The 26,915-nt window shown below is 43.8% G+C and overlaps 1 protein-coding gene and 1 long non-coding RNA gene across 2 annotated transcripts; one reads left to right on the top strand and one right to left on the bottom strand.

Moving 5' to 3' along the window:
• Nucleotides 1–1,378: 1,378 nt before the first annotated feature.
• Nucleotides 1,379–22,184, top strand: LOC126513866 (uncharacterized). The gene is made up of 4 exons (XR_007595453.1): nucleotides 1,379–1,445; nucleotides 1,571–1,658; nucleotides 5,038–5,236; nucleotides 20,816–22,184. It is a non-coding gene; the product is annotated as an uncharacterized lncRNA (long non-coding RNA).
• Ptger2 (prostaglandin E receptor 2) lies at nucleotides 13,557–25,225 on the bottom strand. The gene is made up of 2 exons (XM_050162434.1): nucleotides 22,412–25,225; nucleotides 13,557–14,788 (listed from the first exon to the last, which is right to left on the bottom strand). Exons 1-2 carry the CDS (start codon nucleotides 23,252–23,254, stop codon nucleotides 14,543–14,545), a joined length of 1,089 nt encoding a protein of 362 aa, XP_050018391.1. The 5' UTR covers nucleotides 23,255–25,225; the 3' UTR covers nucleotides 13,557–14,542.
• Between the last annotated feature and the right edge of the window lie 1,690 nt (nucleotides 25,226–26,915).

The following is a 26,915-nucleotide window of genomic DNA, read 5'->3' as shown; positions in this document are numbered from 1 at the left end:
TCTATTGAGACTTCTTTCTCTGGTGACTCTAGGCTGTGGTAGGTCTCCAGTTAAAGCTAACAAAGATGGCACGGTTTCATGGACTGAGATGAGCAACTGGGCAGAGCCAGTATATGCTGGTATGTCCACTGCGAGGATGGGATGATGGAAATCAATTGCACAGGGATAGGATGAATTAAGAAGGAACTGATTTCCAGGCAGCAGAAAGGCCTTTACTCCTCTAGGTACGACAGAGAGGGGTATTGCTCCTGGAAACCTATGCCATGAGGAAGGAAAAAAAATCTCAAAAAGGTAAAAATACAGAAGTGCATGATGCTATTAATGTGTGTCAAGAGCTTCATGGTGAAGGCTATTTTGAGGGCCTTCTCCTCTTTTTATTAACTATACTGAAGGTTTATTCTTTCTCTACCTCCTTCTTCTTTTCTTCCTCCCCTTAGCAAATGTGGCAATACTGCATTTTCCCAAGGACCTTTGGACTTGATTAAAAATTAGGGTTATTTGTTTTTAAACTGAGCTGAAATTAGATCTACTCTTATGTTAACTCAATAAATATTTGTTGGAAATCTACTTTTTTCAAATAGTGTTTAAATTGCAAGCAAAAAAGGTATGCCATTAGGGAGACTTTGTTTACTTAGAGAGGAAGATGGTAGGCACACGTGTGCAGGGACGAGTGTTTAATGCCGGGTTCTGAGGAGAATGAAAAGGGCCATAAAAAAGAGTGGGGGTGCGGGGAAGATGGACTGTTGTATCGAGCTATTTTCTACTTTATATAGGTCAAAAATACTCCCTATTATGGTGACATTGAGCCAAGAGCTGAATGAAGAGAGAGATGAAGAATGAGACTACTTGGAGGAAAAGGTATCGTTTGTGGATGGTGCGGAGACAAGTGGAGAAGTTGGTACAGTCAGGGCATTCGTTATGGTGAACACAAGTGGATTTTCAATGAGCTATATCACCTCAGCCTTCAGGGCCTCAGGGCTTCAGTCAGCCTTAACCTGCTAGACCTTCTAGTAACGTCTGACAGAGCAATTAGGCACACACAAACACGATGATGATGGTGGTGGTGATGGTGGTGGTGATGATGGTGATGATGATGATGGTGGTGGTGTGCTTGGTTTTGATGTTTTACTGTGCAGTGATGGCAGGAGCAAGATTTGAGATGAACCTAAACCTTGTACTAATGACTGTGCTATTCTTTCTCCAAGGGGAAAACCTCTCTCAACATGGGGAAGACAGGCTGGGAGGTCTTCAGTACTGAGAACAATGAGCCATCATTTTGATTACTGTCCAGAGAACAACCATCCCCCAGGTGTGCTGTTAAACATTCTCTAGAGTAAACATGAAACATAACCTTCTGTGCTCTCCAGCATAGATCTATGGTTGATGGGCAAAGTCGGTGAAGAGACTTACCTGCTGGACACGTGGAAATTGTGGAAAGTTTAATGGTAGTCACTTTATGGAAAAGTCTTACATAAATTTGCTTTAAAGAATAATAAATCTCAGAGGGGCAGGGTGGCTCAGTGGTAAAGGGGCTTGCTGTCTTGCCTAATGACCTACGTTTGCTCTCTAGGACCTACGTGGTCAAGAGAAAGCCAGTTCCCACAAGCTGTCGCCTCACCTCCACATGTGCACAACTATATCTGCACCGTGCAGATGAGGTAAATATTTAAAAAGTGTAATGAATCTTCACTGGGGAGATGGAATGGAAGCTGTGTGAGTAGTAAAGCTGATTGAGACAGTGATTCTGGACTTAAGGAAGAAGAGCTTAGTTGGCATTTTCTTCCAACTAGCTCCCCAAAAAACAGGCATGAGGAGTTGTTATTAATTATGAATGCTCAGCTTTAGTTTAGGCTTGTTCCATTAGCTATTTTAACTTAATTTAACCTGTTTTTATCCACCTACATTTTGCCACAGGACTTTTTGCCTTTCTCTCATTCGGTATGTTCTATGTTCCTGCTTACTCCATGTCTAGCTGGCTGGTCCCTTCATCTTTTTCTTTTCTTTTTTCACATTTTCTTTTTAAATTGTTTTTATTGAGCTATATATTTTTCTACACTCCCTTCCCTTCTTCCCTTTCTCTCCCCTCCCCTTTTACCCTTTCCCATGCATGGTTCCCCATGCTGGCAATTTACTCAGGAGATCTTGTCTTTTTCTTCTTCCCATGTACATTAGATCCATGTATGTTTCTCTTAGGGTCCTCATTGTTGTCTAGGTTCTCTGGGGTTGTGAATTGTAGGCTAGGGCTATTTTTTTTTTTACTTTATGTTTAAAAGTCACTTATGGGTGAGCACATATGGTATTTGTCTTTCTAGTTCTGGGTTACCTCACTTAATATGATATTTTCTAGATCTATCTATTTGACCGCAAATTTCAAGATGTCATCATTTTTTTTCTTCTGTGTAGTGCTCCATTGTGTAAATAAATGTACCACATTTTCCTTATCCATTCTTTGGTCAAGGGGCCATTTAGGTTGTTTCCAGGTTCTGGCTATGAAAACAATGCTGCTATGAACATAGTTGAACACATGTCCTTTTGGTATATTTGAGCATCTTTTGGGTATATACCAAAAAGTGGTATTGCTGAATCTTGAGGTAGGTTGCTTTCTAATTTTCTGAGAAATAGCCACATTGACATCCAAAGGGGTTGTACCAGCTTTCACTCCCACCAGCAACGTATCCCTTTACCCCACATTCTCTCCAACATAAATTATCATCAGTGTTTTTGATGTAAGATGGAATCTCAGAATTGTCTTGATTTGCATTTCTCTGATGGCTAAAGATGTTGAGCATTTCCATAAGTGTCTTTCAGCCATTATAGATTCCTCTGTTGAGAGTTCTCTGTTTAGGTCTGTACCACATTTTTTTTTGTACCACATCTTTTTAAATTGGATTATTTGTTCTTTTGATGATCAATTTCTTGCATTCTTTTTATATTTTGGAGATCAGACCTCTGTCTGACGTGGGGTTGGTGAAGATCTTTCAGTAGGGTGCCATTTTTCTTGTTGTCCATGCCCTTTGCTTTACAGAAGCTTCTCAGTTTAAGGAGATCCAATTTATTAATTGTTTCTCTCAGTGTCTGTGCTGTTGGAGTTATATTTTGGAAGTGGTCTCTTGTGCCAATGTGTTCCAGTGTACTTCCCACTTTCTTTTCTATATGGCTCAGTGTAGCTGGCTTTATGTTGAGGTCTTTAATCCATTTGGACTTGAATTTTGTGCATGGTGATAGATATGGATCTATATTCATTCTTCTACATGTTGATATCCAGTTATGCCAACATCGTTTGTTAAATATGCTTTCTATTTTCCATTTTATATTTTTTGTTTCTTTGTCAAAAATCAGGTGTTTAGTTATGAGGATTGAAATCTGGGTTTTCGATTAGTTCCATTGGTCCTCTTGTCTGTTTTTATACCAATACCAGACTGTTTTCAACACTGTGGCTCTGGTTGGTGTAGTTGGGGCTGTGTCTCTGGTGATCAATCTTCTAGGTACCAGTGGATCTAAGGCTTAGATGGATGCTTCTCGTGGTACAGTCAGGGCCACAGTTCCAGTCTCCCTGGATGTCACTTGGTGTTCTCAGAGGTCACTCAGTACTCCCGGGAGTTGCTCTTCAATCCCAGGAGTCATTCATGCCTACTCCCATGGAGGTTGCTTTCTTGGGTCTGCTCCCACTGAGGTCTCTGCCTTGGGCCTGCTCCTGCAGAGGTCCCTGACTTGGGCCTTTTCTCTCAGTGATTGCTCACTTGTACTCCTGTGGGGGTCACTGCCTCAGGCCTACTCCAGCAGGAAATCACTGGCTCAGGCCTGCTCCCATAGAGATTTTTGTCTTCTTCATCTCTTTTACTTTTTTCTTTTTTTGGACCTAAATTTCTCCTTCTATTTACTCTCCCTGCCAGGAATTTCTATCTATACTATACTCCCTCCCTATTGGCCAGTCAACTTTTTATTAGTCCAGTCAGGTACCTTAGGCAGGCAAGGCAAAACAGCAACATATATTTACAAAATTAAACAAATGCAACATAGTTATATACATATTCTACAACAGCAGAGGCTTGAGAAACCTGTGGAACCTGAAAGCTGAAACAATTGGATAAAGAGCTAGACCTCTGGTGGGCATGCCCAGTTGTCTCTGGGACAAACTCACTCTCTAATGTTCTAATGTTCTAAGTTCACACTGGAAAAAAAGACATTGTGATTTCAAAATACTGCCTGTACATTTAAATAACAGCTTGTAGTTGTAGATGTATTTGCTTTATTTCTCTCTTCTTGGAACAGAATGATCAAGGATATGTGTCCTCAAAGCTAAACTTTAATGTCATATTAGTGCTTAGCTTTACGGACTGGTGAGCAGGTAAGCTAGGCAAAGCTAACAGTTCTTAGAAAAACAGCTTTGTGGACCACATCATTATTTGTTTCCTATTTCACACACAGTCACTTCTTTATAACTCAAAAGCCAAATATTTGATGTAAACTAACCACAAACCTGGGGAATTGGCTCAGTGAATAAAATTCTTGCAACAAAAGAGTGAGGACTGACCTGTTTGTGTGCCCAGAACCCATGCAAAATGCCAGGCAGTGAGGCAGTTACCTGATTTCAGTGCTCAGAAGGGGAAGCAGAGACAGAGGACCCCAGAAACAAGCTGGCTAGCTAGTTGGGCAAGAGTGGGTGAGCTCCAGGCTTATTGAGAAGAGACTCTACCTCGATATGTAAAGTGGAAAGCGAATAAGGAAGACATCTGGTGTCAACTTCAATCCTCTACATATGTGTACACAAACATATGTGTACTTATACACATGCGAGCATACATACATGCACACACAACACAAACATACACACATGAACACACATATATGCACATACACATTTATATGTGTATATATGAATGTATATATGTATATGCATATATATACACATACAGATACTCATTCAATGCCTTCTTAACCTCAGTGATAGAAATGAGACTGTGATTATAGCTTTGACTAATCTTTCCACGTGTACAAAACCCATGAACTTTTGGTCTTGTTTTCTTTCTCCTGCAGGAAGTAAGCCTCCTGGTTCATTGTTAAATATTTGAATACTGAAACCATGAGCTTACAAAAGCTCCAGGAATCCAGGACACAACTTTTCCCTCAGAATTACCTGAGATTGGGTTCTGGACCTGATACATCATCACCATGGAGATTTCAGTGTGTTTTTCCAAGGACGGTGTCCTGCATCAGCATGAGACAACAACCAAAGGTAGGAGGTGACGATGGGCACATTGCCATTCAGCTCTCAATACACATCTACATTTTGCTAATTGTCCCAATAAACCCCAGTGAAAGGATCTCATTCAGAACCACTCATGTCTGCTCATTCTGACCCTTCGGGAAAATTCTGTCTGGAATAGCTCTTCACCCGTCCTTGACTCTTGTGGTTTTGGCCCTTGATGGTCACGGGGCAGGCCCTTTGGTCTTCCTGCATGATTGTGTATTGAATCTCGGAGAGAAAGAGCCTCACAGCAGTGCTCCCAGGATGCATTTCACACATCTTCTGGCTCATGGCTTCAGTTGTGTCTGTTACTGAAGCTGTTTGCTTTATTCCTCTGATTTGGTCAGAATCTGTCTAAACATCTCACTGCCAAGTTTCTCCTCTTCTTTGCAATCAGCAATTATTTTATCAGCAGATAATTTCACTTCAAAATTTATTTATTTTTTCTGTGTGGAGTCACTGTTTTTCTATGGCACCCACACCCACAATTTGTTAACATCTATATTTTGAAGCTTGAATTTGCTCCACTTTAGTTGTTGGGAATTCCCTTTGAATCCAATGCCAATGTTTTGTGGTGTGGCCACTTCATTCTTTGAATTCCTCTTAATTTTATTGCAGAATATAATATCAGAATTTGTTCTACTCTCCCAGGAAGCAGCCTTTTCCATGGAACTCACTGTCTTCTTCGGAAAAAAAAGTACACCCACCCCCCAAAACCAAAAGACGATATGTAAAGGCCAAGGCATGAGGAGTGCTTGTTAATGCTGGGCTGTGGAGGAAGGCTTGCAGATTTCATGTTTGCTTGGTGAATGAAGTCTGAGAAGACACACATGTATTTATTTCTGTATTTTTAAGATCATGAGCTAGAATCAAGCCCTGGCTTGCAGTCTGGCGCCATGGTATTCATTCTCATTTCCTGTCTTCATCTGTGACATCTGCTCTCCATTCTCCCTCAAGTGCTGGTTTATTTGTTAAACCATCTAAATGACCAACCTCTCATCATGGCCGTCACTCTCCCCCACACCTTCTTCTTTCTGCTCAAGCTGTTGGCTCAAATCTGAGCCCGTAATTGCCCTACACAGACACCATTCTCCTGCCAGTTGGATCCTGATGTCCTATGGAAGGCATCCTACAGGGGCATCTTTCACCTTGCTCAGGCTTACAAGCTGGCCATGGAGCTATCCCTTTGCAAGGAAGGACACCCTACCCTCACACAGGTTCTGAGTTCCTACACTGCATGACCCTTGTTTTTCCTAGTCCCTTGAAGCTAGCCTCATCTCTGATCAGGGGACCTCTTTCCATTCATGCTTCTACATCTTGATGCCAACCTATTTAAGTCTGGCTCCTCACAATGGGTGCTTACACGAGTAAACTCCTCATTCTTTGGGCTCTGACGCCCAACTCTAGCCTGTCTGTGGGCTTATGGTGTCGCGTTTCCACTGTGACTCCATATCTTCACATCTCACCACTCCTATATCTAGACACATATTCACTACAACTTCACCCAGTGAGAGCGTATCACGATATGTCAGGGTCTCTGCATGGGCTCCTTCTCATATGAACTCTTACATCCCCCAGTGGCAGGCCTGGTCTGCCTTCCCCTCCACACACAAAGGGACTGAGTTGTTAGGGGGAAGGAAAGAAAGAGAGGCAGAGGAGAAATGAGTAAGAGATTTATAGTGATTGTCTTCTTGACATCATTTGTTCATTTATTCATTCAAAACATTTAGGATAACCCAGCACATAGCAAGCCCTACCCTATGTACTATACTAAGAAGTAGTATCCTTGGTGATACTTGATAGGCCAGGTTCATTTCCAGAATGTTTCTATTCTAGAAGTACCGTGAGAAAGAGTCAGTAGAACATCTCCTGGACCTGGAATCAGACACTACCTTTAACACTTGGGTTCAAAGGCTTGAGCTCCTGAGCTAGCTGCTTGACTGAATGTCCTTTGTGCCATCTGCAAAATGGAGAACACGTATCTTACAGTGCTGTTCTTAGGGTTGAGATTCAACACACACAACACTTACGAGACGGCATCAAATCCTCCTCACAACATACTGAGCTGCATCCTGTTTTGAAGCAGAGCATAGCAGAGGTTGGAGCTATTGTGCTTATCTGCATGCTCAGTCCCCTGGGCTCCTTCTCCAGCACTGCAGCAAACTGGACGCAGTGGCACCATGGGTAATCCCAGCATTCGTGAGTAGAGGTAGGAGGAGTTCATGGTCATCCTTGGCTCCATAGTGAGTTTGAGGCCATCATGGGGTGCAGTTTTAGGAAGAGTATCCACAGAAGGTCTCTGTGGGGGCAAAATGTTGAAGGAGATGAACAAGCAAGGCATAGCTATTTGGAGGAAAAGCAGCTGTTCCAGATAGAAAAAAATAGCCATGGCGTTGAGCCTGATCCAGAGGTTTTCTGAGTGTGTTGTACAGAGAGTTAAAGGTGGCTGGTGACCTTTGGCAGGAGTCTGAGCAGGGAGGGAGGGGAAAGAGGAAGGAGGTGGGAGAAAGGGATCAAACCACTGAGCCTTTCCCTCAGTAATCCAGCCCCAGCCCAGCTTTCTGTATTAACCTCAGTGTGTTGGAGCACCACTATGCTTCTCCCTGGGTGACTGGCCTTCTACGCAAGATTCCTCCTATAAAATATTCTACTTAGTATTATCTTAACACATTCAATAGATAAGCTAAAGGCACGATTTTATTGTTTGAAGATGCCATTAATATTGATAATGGGATAATCATGTTCCCACATACTATGTCCTTGTAACCATTATGTGTCACTATAACATTGTGTGTGTGGGGGGGACAGGAGAGATTCTTAGAAGGGGGTTGGGTTACATCTCAGTAGTCTAGTACTTGCTTAGACCATGAGAGCTCTGGTATGGACCTCCAGTGCCGAAGAAAGAAAAATGTAAAAGGCAGGCTGTGTCTACTTCTTCACCTTCCTTAGTGTTTCGAACTAGTGTGTCATGGAAAGATATAAACATCCGAGCTTGTGTTTCCTCTCAGGGTGGGAGCTCAACTCCATCATCACTATAATAGGTAGTAAAGAGAATGAAAGTCCCTCAATTATCCATAGACGTGCTCTTCTTTTATCCGAATGCCTCCTTGCATAAGGAGATTCACTTTTACAGGTCAGAGAGTAGCACACTGCAGTATGCAGCCCGTAGCATCCTGGTCATTGTGTCTTTCACTCTCAAGTAACACCAGGACATACATTTATTTATTTATTGTTTTTTTCTTATTGATTTTTATTGAGCTCTACATTTTCCTTTGCTCCCCTTCCTGCCTATCCCCTCCCTCTTCAACCCTCCCCCAAGGTCCCCATGCTCCCAGTTTACTCAGAAGATCTTGTCTTTTTCTACTTCCCATGTAAATTCGATCCATGTATGTCTCTCTTAGTGTCCTCACTGTTGTATAAGTTCTCTGGGATTGTGGTTTGTAGGCTGGTTTTTTTTTTTTTTTTTTTGCTTTATGTTTAAAAACCACTTATGAGTGAGTACATGTGATAATCGTCTTTCTTGTCTGGGTTACCTCACCCAAAATGATGTTTTCTAGCTCCATCCATTTTCCTGCAAAATTCAAGATGTTATTATTTCTCAGGACATTTATTTTTGAGAATACAGACAAGCAAATGTGTGTTTTCAAAAGTCAGGATCTTTTTGGCTGATTTCTCTAAACTCAGTGTGGAATTACTGAGACACTAAGAACTGATAGATAGTCTCAACTATATCTACAATGGTCCAGCTGTTGCAGTTTTTAAATGCTGGATTGATCACGTACACCCTTAGGGCAGAGATGAGTATCTGCTAGTTATTTCTAGTAAAGATGCCATTTGATAAGTAGGACTCAAGGAGCTCCATTTGCAAGGGAGTGTCCATTTGTGGCTTAGAGCTGAGAACTAAGTCATCGACATGAAAGATCAAGTTCAGTCAACAATCCGATGTGCCCCCCCACGTGTAAAGGGCCAAGCAAAAAACATTAAAAATAAGAAAAAAATAACCCTCTGTGTGTGTGTGTGTGTGTGTGTGCTCACGTATTGGGCGCAGCGGGGGGGGGGGATGTTGGGGTAGGGAGTTTAGAATACAGTTCGCGCCTGGAAAGATATACTCAAGAAGGAGGCGAGTGTGGTGGCACATGCCTGTGATTTCAGTATTCTGGAAAGTGGGACACAGGAGGACCTTGAGTTTGAAGATAGCCTGGGCTACATAGTGAGACTGTGTCACAAAAATGGGAAAAGAACAGGGGGTGAGTAAAGGAACGAAGGCAAACCCCGTTGAGCAGGATCAGCCACACGGGCAGCTGCTCCTGAAAGCTATGCTTTTTATTATTATTATTATTGTTGTTGTTGTTGTTGTTAAATTCTTCTCCTTATTGGTCCCCTCCCTGACTTCATTCTTCATTTTCCCCTCTTTGGAGACAGAGTCCCACTGTGTAGTCCAGTCTGGCTTCAAATTCACTTTCTTTAGGCTTCAGCATCTCTAGCATTGGGGTTACAGGTGTGCCCCCTCCATGCCAGTTTCCTCTTGGTTCTTATTAGTGTTTAGACACAGCTGAATTGTTTCATATGCTCTTAATACGGCAGTGTGAACCTATCCAACTTGTGGTTTGGATGACATGGCCTGCCCACAGTTAGGTTTTTCTTTTCCCAGTGGTCCTTCTCAAAAATACAACTTCAATTCTAAACCAGTATACAGAATCTAGGGCAAGTGTCTTGGAATGAAGATCTATGATATTTTAATCCTTCCCATGCAAATGGGGCAGATCTCTATTTCCCATACTTGCTAAAGAACATCTATTTGGAGCAGAAGATGACAAGCAGAACTACTCAGCACAAATTGTTGGTCGATCTTCTCATTTTACCCTCTAGATCTAGCATTCTGTGCTTCATGGGTGCACAGCTCAGGTCCCCTTACATTGTAGACTAACTACCAACTAGGTTTGCCTGATGGAAGGAAGGGGCAGAAGAATTCCTTCCTGCCCTGTGTCTGGGTAGTAGCTGTTTCCCCTTTCATCATGGCTCCTATTAGATGGCACCTTCTACATCTCTCACTGGGTTCCAGGAACTGCTCCCTCCCTTGTTACACCAGGTGCAGGAGGAAGAACAGCTTCCGAGGCCTTTTCCACCACCCTTTCATCCTGTCACCCTCTGTAAATATCCCTTTCATTAGTCATTCCTCCTTTATCCCTGAACGTGCCATCATTTCCTACCTGAATCATCACTGACTTATACTAGACTCTAAATTTTTCACATGGTACTGACATACATGGATTGCAGAATCAGAATTCTAAAACTGACCTCGAATACCACATATATTTCATAGGAAATACAACCACAATTCAAGAAAAAATATTTATAGTTGTTTTTTTTTTTTTAAATCACGTAAATTGCCAGGATAAGGAAGGAATGTTATAAAAACAGCAGTGTCTGACACAAGGTCTTCGGCTATATGGAAATCGGATTGCAGCTTTTGTGAGTTGCTAAATATGGCTGTCTTCAGGTGATCAAATGCCTTCTGTTTGATTTTGTTTCTACTATTTTTGAGATAGTGTCTCACTATGTAGCCCTGGTTGGCCTAGAACTCAATATATAGACCAGAGGACCTTACATAAAAATGATTCTTTTACCTCTGCCTTGTAAGTGCTGGGGTTAAGGGTGTGCCACCACACCCCACTGATGAAATGCTGTTTAACTTAGAGTCTATTGTAGCGCTGCTGAGTGATTGGCAGTAAGTCACAAGTGCACTCAGAGATGACATGACATACAATGGAGAGGAATGCTCTTTACTGAGAAGCACAGGCCTGTGACCCTGCACAGAGAAATATGTTTTTTTTTTTTTTTTCAGAGGGAAATACATCTCTGCTCATGGCCCAAGTAGGAGCCCTTCCCAAGTCTGGAATATAGTTAGGTTTGGCTTAAGCTAAGTGAAATAAATAAACCTTGTCCCAAGTGAGAGCTAATTGCTCACCTCTGCCTTTCAAAGTTGTCAAATGCTAAGCCAGTGTGTTCTTTTCTTAAACTTTTCAAATAAGAGCTGTCTTGACCTAGCATTAGCACAAGCCTCCCACACCCCCACAAAGTGAATTGACCCTGGGGAGAAGAGGGTCAAAGCTTAACAAGAGATGTTGGGCGTGGGGTGGGATGGATTGGTCGCCCTGCTTGAAACCTGTGCCAGCCTGCGCAATTTGGGTTATGGTAGTTTCTAGAGCATTGGCTCTAGGTTGTCTTGGTTCTATGGATTGAGATGGTTGTTTCTGGAGCACAGGGCTGCTATAGGTTATCTTGGTTCTAAAGTTCTTGACATTCAGGTCTTTTGCAGGCTTTATAGCAAACTTGGTTCTCCATCAGATCTCTAGAGAGCAAAGGCTCCAACTTAACAGCCGCACTTCCCAGATCTTTCTTGGAAAGGTGACCAGGGTCACACTGAATCATCTCAAAAGAGCCCAGCACAGAACAGACCACTTGGCTCCATTCCAGGACACCTTAACTTAAGGCCGGCATTCTCAGGTGAATATTCACTTGACACTTTTCTCCCTCTCCCACCAGTGACAGAACTAAAAAACAAAATCAGCTTTTCTTTCCTCAAATTTAACCGTGTATGTACTATGTCAAAGTAATTGCTGCTTCTCTCCTCTCCCTGGAAAATGAGTCAGTAACGGAAACAAGCATGGCCAACGGGCACCAAAGAGGAAATGTCATATGCCTTCTAGGTATTTCTTTTTTCTAAGTTGCCTTTGAAATGTCATGAACAATAGGCGATTGTTAGATAAAGTTTTGCTATTCAGATTCTTTTATGTGTAAATGGGTGCAAATGAGTCAATAGAATTTAGTCACCAACATGAAAGGAACAGAAGCACACAAGGAGATGGAGTCCTAGAGACTAACTAGTTGACTGACTAGTTCTTAAACAAGCGGCTTAGCAGACCTGAGGAGATGGCTCAGTGGTTATAGCCCTTTTGTGCAAACATGAGGACTAGAGTTTGGATACCCAGAACCCACATAATTTCTGGGCTGGCAGAGAGAGGACCCGCAGAGCAAGCTGGCTAACTAAACTGGTGAGCTTATACTGGTGAGCTCTTCATTTGACTGAAGGATTTGACCTCAATGAATAAAGTAGAAAAACCCGTGAAGGATGATTCCCAACAACCTGTGCATGCACACATACAAAAGCATGCAAGCCATGCCTAAAATTGGCCATAATAATTAATTAATAAATAATTTAAGTGGCTTAAATTATGATATTGTGCACTTCCAAGTGTATAATTTTGTTCCCATTGTAATATACCTATTTCAAAAAATTCTCAGGCATTGCTCTGGAATGGGTGCAGGGGGACAGTGTTGCCTGAGTGTTAATAATTTTTCATTCTGAGATTTTACGAAGTCATCTGATAAAAAGAATCAAAATTCCAGATTCAAAATAATCAGAATTTTATGCTTGAGGATCACACCGCAGGCCTCATTGTTCCCCTGGGTATAATTTCTTGGCATGAAACACTGGGTGGAAGGGGGTTATTTATTTAGATCTGTCTAGATTTTAGTTGTTAAACTTTGCCTTCCATGCTTAAATTTATAAAAAGGTGAATCATTTATTCATTTTATTAAAAGTAAAAGCTAATTTGATACAGACAATTTGTATCAGAGATGCTTAGGTATTTGTCGTCTTTCTAAGTGATCACCAGGTTTGATAACTAATTATGGAAAACAGCTTTGAGTAAACAATGAAACCTGAGAAACAATTAAATTTGAAAAAATCAGCCATGCTATAATTTTATCTGCCCATCAATCTGCCCTTTAACTGACCATGTTAGAAGACTGACAATTGAAAGCAAAACTCTCTTTGAATATCAAGAACTCCACTGAATATCTTAAAACTTGAATTTACAACAAACGCACATTTTAAAAACTTGCCAAGAATTAATTCGAGCTGGGCAATGGTGGTACACGTCTTTAATCCCAGCATTTGGGAGGCAGAGACAATCTCTGTGAGTCTGAGGGAAGCTTGGTCTACAGAGTGAGTTCCAGGACAGGCTCTAAATCTTGTCTTGAAGAACAAACAACACCAACAACCCCCCCCCCAAAAAAAATTAAACAAACAAACCAACCAAACCAAACCAAACAAACACCCCCCCAAAACCCCTAATTTGATTTTTTTTCAACTTTCATTTCACTTACAGACGCCATGCCTATGCTAAGTGCAAACTATTCTTGGAGAATAAGTACGCTGAAGACTTCCACTTTTCCATGTTTTCTTTCAGAGTTTAGTTTGTAGCATTTCAGATGTGTTTATATCATAACTCTGACTAAAATGTACACGCTCACTGAAATACTTTAATGCTGAGTTTAAACCATGCCGAATGTTTGGAAATACATTGAGATATGACTCACGGTTACATGGTTTCTTCTGTAGTATGAGTCAAAACATGTTCCTTAAATAAAAATACCAACAGAAGAGTTTGCTGTGACCCAGTCAGTCATCTTGTAAAGAAGATGTGTATGTTAGTCGTGACCCTAGTATCAACACCACAAAGATTCCAGTATACCTGAAGAATGGGCTCGGGTTTTCAGATTTTGATTTTAAAATCTGGCCTCAACTGTGAAAAAGCTTCCCCAACAAAAACTGAAAAGCATTCATTAGAATTAATTCTTTTACTATTTCTTTTTGAGAAGGAAATTTCTAGTCTTCTTCAGTAGCATCATCACAACAGACAACACAGAATAAATAACTTGATACCAGGACAAGGCTCCTAGGGGAAGGGTGAACCAAACCGGCCTTAACCACATCAGTGCAGCCCTCTCAGGGTGGCACAGTCCTGATTGGAGAGGACTCCCACAGGCACAAAGTTACAACGTTACAGTTAAAGGGACTGATGACTTTCAAGTTCATGGTCCAAATAGAGTCCATTAAGCAATCACAAGACAGCAACTTGTCTGTTTCGATTGCTTCATCGCTTGCACGAACTGACTTCCTAGAGAATGAGTTTCGCTTGGCTTGACTGCACACTGCATTTATAACAGCAGTGGCATCAAAATTTAAAACAGGAGACAGTAACCACGTAGAGTTTTAAACAAATTACAAAACCACATGCTTGGTTATTCAGCAGGAAAGCTTAAATCAACTGGGTCTCAGATGCAGCTGGTTGTCCTACAAAGGTCACATAGCATGAGCTGTAGACAGCCTTCTGAGATCTTCCACGAAGGACCTTGCAGTTTCATTTTGTTCCTACGCCAGCTCTTCACGTTTCTCCAAGGAGGCTGTTAAAGGCCTTTGCAGAGGCTCCCTTGTGAAGTGCATCCTCATAACTGTCCACAAAGGTCAGTCTGTTTAGTGGCACTGGACAGGGTAGGACAGGAAGTCCGTGAAACCTCTTGTGTTCTCAATGAAGTCCGGCAACAGAGGACTGAACGCATTAGTCTCAGGACCGGTGGCCTAAGGATGGCAAAGACCCAAGGGTCAATTATAGAGTTAATTGATAAAAATCTAAGAGCTTGGAGGTCCAAGTTTTCCTTTCGGGAAGAGGTTTCATTCACATAAGCAAAGATCTGAAAGGAGAGAGGAAAACAATGTTAGTTTTATATTGTAAGCAAGCTGACTTAGATCCCATCGTCTCTTGAGATTCAGCCTTGTTTTGTGTAGTAGCAGCAAGTGGAAGGGCGGGTGGAAAAAATCTATGTAAATCAAAACTTAATCTTTTTTCCCTATGAACTTAATGAAAGCAAGTACTCTAAGGGTTACAATTAACACTGGCATCATATACAAAACTTTCTAATCTTGTCCCTGGGAATGGAGGGAAATTAATAAACTTTTCTTGGCACCTAGGATAGAATCTGCTTTCCGTTTAGATGATCTCATTATATAGCCCAAACTGACCTCAACCGCATGATCTGCCTATAACCTCTCAGGTGAGGATTGCAGGTGTGAGCCACTGTGCTTTGCCAAGTGAATATTTTAATGATATCTGTAGTCATGATGATACTATTTGTAGCTTCTGTTTGTCGATAGCCCAATATGTGTGCTGTGAAACACACCTGCTTTCTTTGGAGTCCTACGGAAGCCATAGCAGATGCGGAAGTAAGTTTCAGAAATGTTAAGAATAACGTTGCACTTCTAAATATCTGGCTTGATGTGACTATCACGATTCAGCAAGAGAGAGCAAGCGAGCACATCAGTTGGAGAACTGGTTCTGAGTATTGCACTGCTTTGACCTGAATTTAACTCTTGTCTGTAACTTTAGTATCGTGGGCAAGAGACTGAGAGCCTGTCCTCACAGGTCATCGGAAGCAACACTTAGGCTGCGCCAACAGAGCTCCCATAATAGTGCTCTACAGAGTAGGTGAGTTGTGACCTCACTTCACCAAGGACACAGGGGCACTTGCCATGGACCTAAGGCTGGTTAGTAGCCTAGGAAGGGTACAAATCCAAGACTTCTGGTACTGGTACGCGCTCAGTGCATATTACATCCAGGTCAGTGCTGCAGCAGGGGCCTGCAGAATTATGTCTTAAGCTCTGGGAAGTGGACAGACACACTCTTACACGTGGATCGGCATTTCCAGACCGGTATTGGTGCTCTCATTTGAGTCAGTGCAGCAGATTGGCAGGGAACAGTACGGACTTGGTGGCTATACCTCTTCATTCCAGCCTACAGAGAGGAAGAGTTTGAACGTGGACCACACCTCATCATCTAACTAACACAGTAATTCTTGGTGTGCCAGGGATCCTCTGGCCTAGTCTATGACGTAGGGAAGCCAACCACTTCTCTGATACTTTTCCATGAAACAACTCATTCCTTCCCTTTCTCCCGAACTTACTCTGCAGCATCTGGGAACTGGATGTACCAAACAGACTGGAGGGCGAGAGAAAAGTAGTCATCTTTGGGTTGCTTATGTTAGGACAATAGCGGGAAGGTTTGGCAGCCAGAGGTGTTTATGCCAGAGAATCTTGGCATGAGGAATGGAGAAAAGAGTTGGCAGATGAGTAAGGAAAAAGAAGAATTGATGGTGGGCTTCTCAGACCTCAGAGAGAAGAGTTAGGTAGGGCTATGCAATGGAGCACTAGTCTTCTGGTCTGCTGTGCTATTTCGGTTGCAAAATATTCAGTTACAGTTTTTATATATCATGATGTTTTATCATGTGAATTTTTTTCTTTATGGTGCGGGGACTTGAACTTGGGGTCTCACATGTGTTTGGCAAGCATTCTACCACGAGCTACATTCCCAACTCTATTGTGAGGTTTAGACATCTAAAAGTCTCTAGTTGCGGGAGAGAATGCCCCTCCTTGGGATGGCTAATTATTGCAACCAACAAAGGACTCCACAATGAGTACGTCTTTGCTACACACATTACTAACCAGTCCTGAGATATACCTCCTCCGTAGACCCCTCAACTCATAGTAATGTTCTCTCCTTAATGATCCAGGGTCCTGTTACCAGGCAACCAAGGACTGCCTTGTAGCTGACAGCCTGTCATAATTACCCAAGTTTGCCATCCGAATCCTTTCACCTTGACATGTCTTTCCTGCAGAAACCCCAATAGAGACCACAGCCCAGACCTTGCCATCTCCCTGACTCTTCTGCATCCTCACCTATGGATGCACTGGCACTGCCTGGATTTCTCATGAATCTCTTCTTGGAAATGAACTTGACTGACCTTAATGTAAAAAAAAAAAAAGTACCTATTACCACCACCTACCTCCAAACTCAAAGTGTGGACCTTCCTCTCTCCATATGGCTGATCCTCAGTTCTTAACAAACAGTTGACATAGGAGAGACACAGGAGTGATGTTTTGGTGATGTTCTAGAATTTAAATTTGGAGGTTGGTGGGAATGCATTCTCCTTCTGGCATTGACCACCTGTGAGAAAGTGCCAGGTCCTAGTCTAATGAATCCAGTGAGTTACCTGCTTGACCCCTGCCCCCGGTTTTGCATAGACTGTGGTACATATTGAGTGAAGCAGACAGGAACCCGCTGTTTCGGCCATGTCTGAGGCAGCCGCCCCTGGAAAGCTCCATCCTGGCAATGGTCAGGGGCTGTCATTTAAACTATTCTCCGACCTTTAATCCTATATGAAGTGGGTTTAGAATTCTAGAGTGAACGAATGCTTCACTTGGGAAGATGTAAAACATTCAGTTGCTTTTCTTCTTTGGCATAGTCAGTCTTGGCTAAGCCGTGGGCTTCAGGGGTGGGGGTCATCTGATAGCCTCCCCACAGGAGTACAGACACATTTTAGAGAGAAGGAGGCCAAGGCTAGAAGACTAGTTACTTGGCCTTAGAAGTCAAACTGCAGTGATGGAGCTCCAACTTCTGTGTCTGTCCTGAGGCAGTATCTGGGCACGTGCATACAAAACCTTTGAGACAAAGCTTCCTGTGAGATTCCCGAGTGGCCACCTGACACTCCTGTTCAAGGATGTCACGAAGGCCTGTGACCATCCCTCTTCTCTTTAGAGATGGAGACTTTTCACTGTCTCTGTTTGGCTCTTCTCCATGGGGCTTCTCTTTCATCAACACTCACCAACAGCTAACTTGCAGGCAGCACTTACTCTCTGTTCATCTGCCTTTCGAAAGATGTTGTGGTCTCCTAGCTACAGGCATTGCACAATTAACTCTTAATTTGCTGTTGTTGTGGTGGTGGTGGGCCATGCTTTAAAGAAATCCTTTCTCCCTAAACATGTCTGTGGCACATGGAAACTGAACCCTACTTTACTTCATAAGAAAAACAAAACCAAAACCAAAAAAACCGGGGCATGGATATGGGTCCAGCATGAGAACGACCTTGGCACTGTGTGCCTTGAAAGCCCAATGAGGACTCACTGCTGAGGTCTACAGCTCTGGGCTGAAACAGCCCAGGACAGTGGCGCTGAGGAAATGATGGACAGCACGATTCACCCGCCCAGGAGTCCCCTAACATATTTCACAGCTGGTGTAGGTGTGATCCCCACCCAGGAGTCCCCTAACATATTTCACAGCTGGTGTAGGTGTGATCCCCCACCCAGGAGTCCCCTAACATATTTCACAGCTGGTGTAGGTGTGATTCCCCACCCAGGAGTCCCCTAACATATTTCACAGCTGGTGTAGGTGTGATTCCCCCGCCCAGGAGTCCCCTAACATATTTCACAGCTGGTGTAGGTGTGATCCCCCGCCCAGGAGTCCCCTAACAGATTTCACAGCTGGTGTAGGTGTGATCCCCCGCCCAGGAGTCCCCTAACAGATTTCACAGCTGGTGTAGGTGTGATCCATGTGAAGGACCAGGAGGGAGACAGACAGAGGCAGACAGATAGGGAAAGGAGCTATAAATACATAATGCTGACAAACTTCCAGCCTTTTCTTTATCCACATGACTGAAGACAAAGACCTAAAGTTCTGTCTTTTTCCCCACTAGTCAATCCCCCTCCCCACTATCGTACCTCTGCTGATGGACCAGCAAGACCAGTTCGAGGCTGGGATCAGGGCAAGTTTACCTCAAATTTGTGGAGCTAATGGCCTCCTTGTCTTTGGTCAGACGGAGCAACACTGAGTTGGGGAAGGCTCCTCACAGACCCTGAAACCCAGGCTTCCTTCCGGGAGAGGCTGGGCTTCAGCTTCCCCAGCTCACCTCTGCTTTGTGTTTCCTCTCCCCGAATAAATGCCTTTCTTCACCTGTTGACTCTGTCTGCTGTGTCTGAGACCTTTCCCCGCTGTTACCCGTTACACTGGAGATTCTCCCTGCCTTTAAATTTCCTCATTGGCAGAGAAAACACTCTCATCCAAGGCCGCAGACAGTATCACATGTACCGCCCATGGAGCAGAAATCAACACCCCTTGTCCACAGGAAGTTTCAGTCTTCCCTAAACGCTTTCCCTTTCTCTGGCCCTTCATATTACACAAGTGTCCTAGTTTCACAGTACTTAACCCGGTTTTCAATTTAGGGACCAGTTTAGGTAGCAAAATGCTGTCAGAGAAATGCAGCTTAGTGAGCCCCAGTGATGTGAATTTTTAGAGCTGAAGTCCTAGTCTGAAATAACAGAGAGGATCCACCTAACTGTGAGGATAAAAAGCTCTAATTCTCTGTCAGGAGAAAAGACGATGCTTCTTACAGACTGTATTTATAAAAAAAAAACACCAGAACTGTGTCTGTATTTACAGTCACCACTGCAGAATAGCAAATTGATGGAGCAAAAGATGCCAACTGAAAACACTCACAGGGAGGAATGTTCTCTTAAAAGGAAATGCGTATTTCAACGGTCGCAACAATTGTCAAACACATCACTAATGATGCCTCAGTGATGAAGGGCATTCCAGCTGCTTAAGAACATCCACTTACACATCACCACACTAAGTTCTCCGTGGGCACCCAGAGACTTCTAGGTTTCTCTTTCATCGCTACCTGAAGCTTATAGTTTATACCCTTGTGACCTTCACCACCTGTTCACCTGACATTTGGCACAAGGGAAACCAGAAACGAACAGGAATGAACAGGAAACTCCAGGATTGTTTGCTTCAAATTTTTCTATAGTGTGAAGATCAGATTTCCACTAATCAGATTTGCCTAGAAATTCTAACCCTGGAGAATTTGTTAAAAAAAAAAAAAGGAAGATGTTTTTTAAGTGAGTCAATGGCAGGTTCTTGAAATTTTAGAACTGAATAAAATGCATAAGCGCTTTATCCTAATGGCGTGTGGAAACCAGTTAAAAATGCCTAGAAGCTGAGCACAACTATCAAAGTGCTGAGAAAGCAGCTAGCTGGGCAAGGGTTGGAAACTGAGAAACAGAGAATATTTGAGACAAGAATGGAAGGTTCATATGTTTCCCTTGCGCTGTTCCATTTCAGGAAAAAAAGCAGCTTTATTTATCACTGTGAAATGATGACAACAGCTGATTAACATAAGGAGGAATTTATTAATTTATACATAGTGAATAAATAGTTTGGACATGTTGTTGGTCTCATGCATGATTTCATACTGGACAACCAAAGTCCTAAGCACCACATCACATGCTTTTTAAGTCTTTGAAGAAATGTTTTATGGGCATCAAAGGAAGGTTTTATGTGAGGGCTAATCTGATTGTTTCTTAATTTAGACTAGCATTTACACTAGCCAATCTCCTAAAATCTCAGTCCCAGGCTTGTATTTCACAGGACTGCAGAGAAAGAAAATGAAGCAACATGATTGTATTAGCGTGTGTGTGTGTGTGTGGGGGGGGAGACAGCGCTAGCATGCTGTTTTAGTTTTAAAGCTAGTAAAAGTTAGAATAAAGAGACAAGGTGGTCCAAATATTTATTATGTATTCCCAATTCTCTTGTGAAACCATAATTGGATCTTCTCCCATGTTACTCTTAAAATGAGAACTTTCTTTTAGATACTATTACTGTTAATACATTGCATCCCAGCTCTGCTACTCCCTAGCTGTGGGCCCAGGAGGAAGTTACTTGACTCATCTACACAATAGGATGCATCTCGGAGGTTGGTGTGAAGATAGCGAGTTGATGTAAAAATGCACCCTCAGAACCCTAAGTCTTTAGGTGTCACAGTAGTGGTACGCTAGGCTGAACTGAATTCATCTCAGTGTACTGAACGTTTTTTATTTTTCTCTTTTGAAAGTTTTAGTTCCCGAACTTTGGAGGCCCTGGACTGACATCCTAGAAGGAAGGATTCCACTCTGCTCATAACCTGGGACGGTGGCTGGTATTAGCAGTTCATTGCTAACTCTGGATTTTCTGAGTCCCATCTTTTTCCGTGGCCAGAGAACTGCAGAACTGACCGGGGTCCCACCAACTCTGGCTGTGAATGCTACTGTTTGCTGGCTAGAGTCTGACATACTTCTGAGGAACGTAGAAAAAACAGTTCTTGCTATTCTGAGTAAAAAAATGGTCAGTGGTCCCAAATATAAAACAGTCTACTTATAAAGCTGAAGCCTAGGAGCCATGTTGGTTTCTAAACCACAACATTTCACTACACAAACTCTCCTGCTGGGGTGCCTAGGGAGTTGCTACCTTCCACAGCCCAGCTCCATCTTATTCCCCACTAAGTATAACTTACCAATTCAGACTATCTGCTCCAGGGACAGAGCTACAAGTGTGAGGGTAATGGGGAGCAGAGCAAAGAGAATATGGCTGAGAATGGGGGTTCTTTGGGGACACGGTTCATATCCGAATCTCTTTATGTCCTCGAGGAAGAGTAGATGATACCAATCAGAAGCATCGATGAGGGCAGGAGACAGGAAAGAGCGACTTCTGTAGCTTCTACGCGGTTCATCTTCCCTTAGCCACCATTCATACCATCATTTCCCAAGTCCCCAGTTTAGAGCTCTCCACGAGAGGTCAGAAGGCTCCAAACTCAATTCTGCTTCCACATTAGACTTCAGGAGCTCGGGATCTATTTTTAGAACTAATTTGTTTAGAACTAATGGTCCCTCTAACCGCACAGCACCCACACTTCTACCCTGGCCCTGCCTCCATTGCCCAGGAAGCCTTTTCTCTGCTTCCCTGAGATGTACCAGCTGTTGCTGCAAGTTCCTTCGTGTGCATCAAGTGCACAGCTACAGAACAGCTAGCATCTGTCTATATTCCTGACAGTGACATTAAGAGGATATTTTGAGGTTACAAGTGTCTCCTGTGAGGGACCACAAAAGCACTATGTAACAGTTGATCCTTTCCTCTCGTTTTCATGACCACACAGACTTGTACTCTAACATGTAAACTGGTGAGTCTCTCAACTAGATTTTTGACCTTAAAATTCCTAAAGTCAAATGCAAGCGGCTGTAAACTTCTCCACCAAGGACTCTCTGAATTCTATGGGCCCCGCAACTACATTTTGCCTAGGAGAAATGAAAGCACCAAGGGATGAGGCGTCAAGCCCTGCAAACTGAACTCCAGTGATCGGCTTATAACAGGACAACCGTCCTAACCTGGAAGGACTCCCTCCTCTTCAGTTACCAACCCACCCAGGGAAGGGACCATGGAGAAGGTTCCTGTAGGGCATAGAAGAACTGCTCTCTTAGGAAAGTTCATGCGTCAACGCTGGGGGCGGAAGGAAGTGGGCAAAGGTGAAAAGGGAAAGCAATGATGGCAATAGACCTTTATAAATTAGGGCACTTTGTTTTTCAAGTTGCCAGTGAGTGCCCGGAGGTAGAAAGGGGAGGTGAAGGGAGTTTGAGGCAGCTGCATGCTGCTGGGCTGTGGAAACAAACGAACTTACTGTGAAAGGCAAGGAACAGATGGCGAAGGTGATGGTCATAATGGCCAGGAGAATGAGGTGGTCCGTCTCCTCCGCCATCGAAGTCCTTTCTCCTCTTCTGCGCGACCCAGGGCGACCCAGGCCACCGCCCGATGATCCACAGCGGCTTCTCCTGGCCCGACGGTGCATGCGGATGAGGTTAAGGATGACGCTGAAGTTGCAGGCGAGCACCGCCAAGATGAGCAGCAGCAGCACCGTGGCGTAGAGCTGCAGGTATGCAGTCCGCCCGTGCCGGATAAAGCACCATGTCCCGGGACAGTACTGGACGTACTCCCCGTAGTTGAGCAGCGGCAGGGAACAGAAGAGCAAAGAGACGGCGTAGATGACTGGCAGCACCGCCAGGCCCCCGCGACGCGAGAAACGGCGCCGGTAGAAGTAAGGGTGTCCGATGGAGAGGTAGCGCTCCAGGGCCATCGCAAAGAGCATGAGCATCGTGGCAAGACTGAAGAAAGTCATTGTGAAGGCGAAATAGGTGCATACGCGGCTCTCGGGAGCCAGGGCCACCAGTGTCTGGTTCCGCGCATAGGAAGCCAGGACCACCGGACTGATGAGACAGGTCCCCAGCAGGTCGGTGAGCACCAGCTCTGTCACCAGCACGTGGAACAAGGAGATAGAGGTCCTGCTGCCGGCACTGCATCCCGTGTCCCCGCGCCAACGGCGTGCCAGCAGCGCCAGCGCAATAAGGTTCCCCAGAACCCCGGCCGAGAACATCACCGAGCTGATGGCTGGGCTATCCTCCGGGAGGAGCCACTGTCTACTCTGGCAGTCCTCCATCTGCCCGGAGTCATGGGAGACATTCTCCATGGTGGAGGGCTTGGAGGAGAGATAGTCTCTCCTCCAGGCTGGTACCTGACAGCAAGAGGGTCTGAGGGCCCCGGTGCGCCAAGACACAGAAGGGAAAAGGGGAGGGACCGAAATCCAGAGCTCCCTTCCGGCCCCCAGCTCGCGCCAAGGGCCGCTTCGCCCGGGTCTCCCGCTTGCGCGCCCAGTGGCCACTTCCCTGAAGCATCATCAGGTCACCCTCGAGGTTCCTGCGCCTCATCCGCTCTGGCTGCTGGGGAGAGCTTTGGGGGGTAGCCCTCAACCCCCATGCCCGCGCCGTCTGGGGGCAGGTCCAGTAGTGGCTGTCAGGCAAGCAACTTCCATTGTTTGCGAGCTGCTGCTGGGGTTGGTGGTGGGGGAACAAGGCGAGACGCACTAGCTGGGCTCTATAGAAGGGGGTCCAGCGTCCACCCTGAGCTGACTTGTAGGGTCTTCATTCCCGCGGAGTATCCAGGATGCTTGCAGGGTCGTCTGACTTCAGCTCTGAAGCCTTTAGCCCTAGGAGATGGCTGGGAACCAGTGCAGGGTAGTAAGGCTGAGGTAACAGGATAGCAAACTAACTCACTAACCGGAAGTTAGGAGGACCCAGTCCTGTGAGATGTAAAGAACAAAGGAACTAAGACTTCAAGACAACTTGAAGTGAGAACGATATGAGAGAGGTTGTTGCTTTGCATTTTTCTTTTAGCATTCCCAAGAAGATACTCAACATGGGTGAGACAAAAACCGGAAGGAAGTGAAAGTAAGCCGGTTCATCCACGGAATGGGACTATACACACCATCACAGAACGTCCTGTTGTACAGTTAATAGCTTTGAGTCGGTTACCAGCATTTTGGTTTTTTTTTTTCCTATGCCAACACTATAACAAATGACAACTTGCTTAAGCAACCTTAACAAAACAAACGGGAGAGGTTCTTGTGATCGTCTAGAGTCATGTTTGTGCCCATAGATCGTAACTGCACTTTAGCGTTCCTCTACTCAACTCAAGCCAATCTTGAAGAAACTGCTGATAGGCTGTTTAGCCTTTCATTTATCCTCTCACGGTCAGTTAACCATGAAGGCCTATTGGAAAGATTCATTCCTGGGAGTGTGTTGGTAACTGGCCAGTTTCACAATGGGACTGACACAAATAGTTGCTTAGCATCTGTTGTCATAGTTACAGAGTAGCAAAAGCGCACCGATGTTTTGAAATTTTCAAATCCAGCTTGACAGACAATGTAGGCAATCATATGCTACTTGAAAAGGCATATTTCATTAAAAAAAGGCGTATTTCACATGAGAAAAGAGACTGCTTCAAGACAGGTTTGCACAGGAGCCTGGGACAAAGAAAAAAGCAAAGGAAAGATGACTTGCAGAGCGCATCTTGCTTCCTTGACTTTACCATCATTCTGGCCTGGGGACTGGAGGACCGAGAGAGGGTTTTCTAGCAAAATAAGGGAAGCAGAATTTATCTGTGAAGCCTACAGCAGCTATTCACTCCAGTGCTAACCTTCTTAGGGTGCGGATTGAGTGGGTGCCCTCTAATAAACTAGACAAGGGTTGCACTGCTTCCCTCTAGCAGACAGAAATCACTGAATATTGGAGAGATGGGATTTAATGAATGGTTTTCAGCAGCAGTTTACAGAGGACCAGTTTTCTTGCTTCTAGGCTTCCTGCTGATGGGTGCTTCCTGTCCTCCAACTTTGTCATTCCTCACACTTTGGATTTGTGTAGCCAGGATCTTCCCCTTGAAGGTGCAGGTTGCTTCCTAGGCTAGTCAAGATTCAGCCAGAGAAAGGTTCACTGTTAGCAATAAAGAATGCGGAATTCATTATTCAGCACAAAGCTTGCATTGCTCAATAATCTAGTCAGTAGCCACATGACAGTTTAAATTTAAATTAATTAAAGATAAAATTATAGTTTCTCAAAATATGTTTAGTCAATCTGGTACATTTCAAGCCACATGTGACCCTTTTACCAGGTCACATTTTAAAATTTATATAGTGTTGCCTTAGGTCCTACCTGATGTGGAGATTGATGGGGGAGACCACAGTGTTTGTGGCTATATTTGGTTCTTGTTTTGAGCCTGAATCACATTCAGGACAAATTAGAATGGCTGTCAGAGTGGAACTCTGGGTGCGTAGGAGAGCAAGAGCAGACCAGAACTATGAAGGTAAACCACGAAGGACTGAAGTCTTAGAGGATAATCTGGACCTGCATGTGTCTTTACTAATTTCAGCCTTAGTGGCGTAATTACCCCTAAGAAAAAGCTTGATGATCTAAAGATGTGGTTCCGGCTTGAGACTTGAAGATACCACTGATGGAGACTGAGGAGGTTCAAGCCCAGATGATGTTCTATGAAGCAAGATCAGGGGGAGTGTGTGAAAGCCACCAACATGTCCGGGGCCTTACATTTGTTTCTCTTGAGCAGGGACACCATAATGCTATTTCTTGGCTGCTCTTCAGGTCACATGTGACATGTCACTTGTGACCATCACTAGACTGGGACCATGCAGGGATTCTAGATGACAGTTTCTGTTTGGCTTGGATTATGTGAGCAAAGCTACCATACAGCTCCTCCACAGGTTCGGGCATTCTGTCTTCAGTGAAGGCAGGTCAAATGGAGAGACAGGGTCAGGACCTGCTTCCCTCCTCCCTCACCTGCTTTCTCACTAGAAAAGCAAAAGGCTTTCCAGGAGCATTGAAACAGGCAAAGAAGAGGCTGGAAATAACTTTTGGATTAGTCAAAAAAATTTGTTAAAAATTGATAGAGAGAGAGAGAGAGAGAGAGAGAGAGAGAGAGAGAGAGAGATATCTCATTTGAAGTGGAAGGTACATTCACTTCCTAGTTTGAAACTGGTAATCAAGGAGACAATAAAACAGTATTCAAACTTTCTATAAGAAATGTATCTTAATGTAACTAAATAGGCTCAAGTAATGAAAGTTGTACTGTAAAGAAGACTATGTAAAATGTAGAATGCAAGACAGAATCAGAAAAACTACATCCTCTAATTCCTAATAAAATTAGTGATTGAGTTAAGTATGTTAAATTACTCTTAAGATATGAAGTATGTGGGTGTTGGGACCTAGAAAGTCACATAAGACAAAAGTAACACTATAGAGATTCCGCTCTGTAGGTGGAGATTCCTTATTCATTGCCCAGCCTCTCAGACCCAAATAATCACACAGAAACTTTACTAATTTTAACACTGTTTGGCCAAAGACTCTAGCATATTCCTAGCTAGCACTTTCATCTTAAATTAGCCCATTTCTATCAATTTGTGCATTACCACGAGGTTGTGGCCTACTAGTAAGGTTCCAGAGTGTCCTTCTCTTTTGGCAGCTTTATGACAGACATCTCTGACTCTGCCTACTCTCTCTATATCTGTTCAGATTTCCTGCCTTGCTTTACTCTGCTAAGCCATTGGCCAAAACAGCTTTATTCATTAACCAATAAAAGTAACACAAATACAGAAGGACTTCCCACATCACCTTTCTTATGGCTAGGGAGAAAGAGGGACTAATGGTTCAGTGAAAAGCTCCAATTGGGTAAAGGCCATCTCACTGGGTAAAGGCCATCGGGACTGACGACTTGAGTTTGATCCTGGAATCACATGGTCAAAGGAAAGAACTGACCACCAAAAGTTGTCTTCTGTCTGCCACAGA

The sequence above is a fragment of the Alexandromys fortis genome, unplaced genomic scaffold (assembly GCF_014885135.2).
Source record: "Alexandromys fortis isolate MF-2015 unplaced genomic scaffold, M_Fortis_MF-2015_v1.1 scaffold_130, whole genome shotgun sequence".
Classification (NCBI taxonomy): Eukaryota; Metazoa; Chordata; class Mammalia; order Rodentia; family Cricetidae; genus Alexandromys; species Alexandromys fortis.
This window is presented reverse-complemented; position numbering and strand designations above follow the sequence as displayed.

Coding starts and splice junctions, on each gene's coding strand:
- Ptger2 (XM_050162434.1), bottom strand. CDS start 23,254: ATGGAGAATGTCTCCCATGACTCCGGGCAGATGGAGGACTGCCAGAGT. Junction 14,789..22,411: donor TCTGTTCCTTGCCTTTCACA/GTAAGTTCGTTT, acceptor CTCTCCTTTCAG/ATCTTTGCTTATGTGAATGA.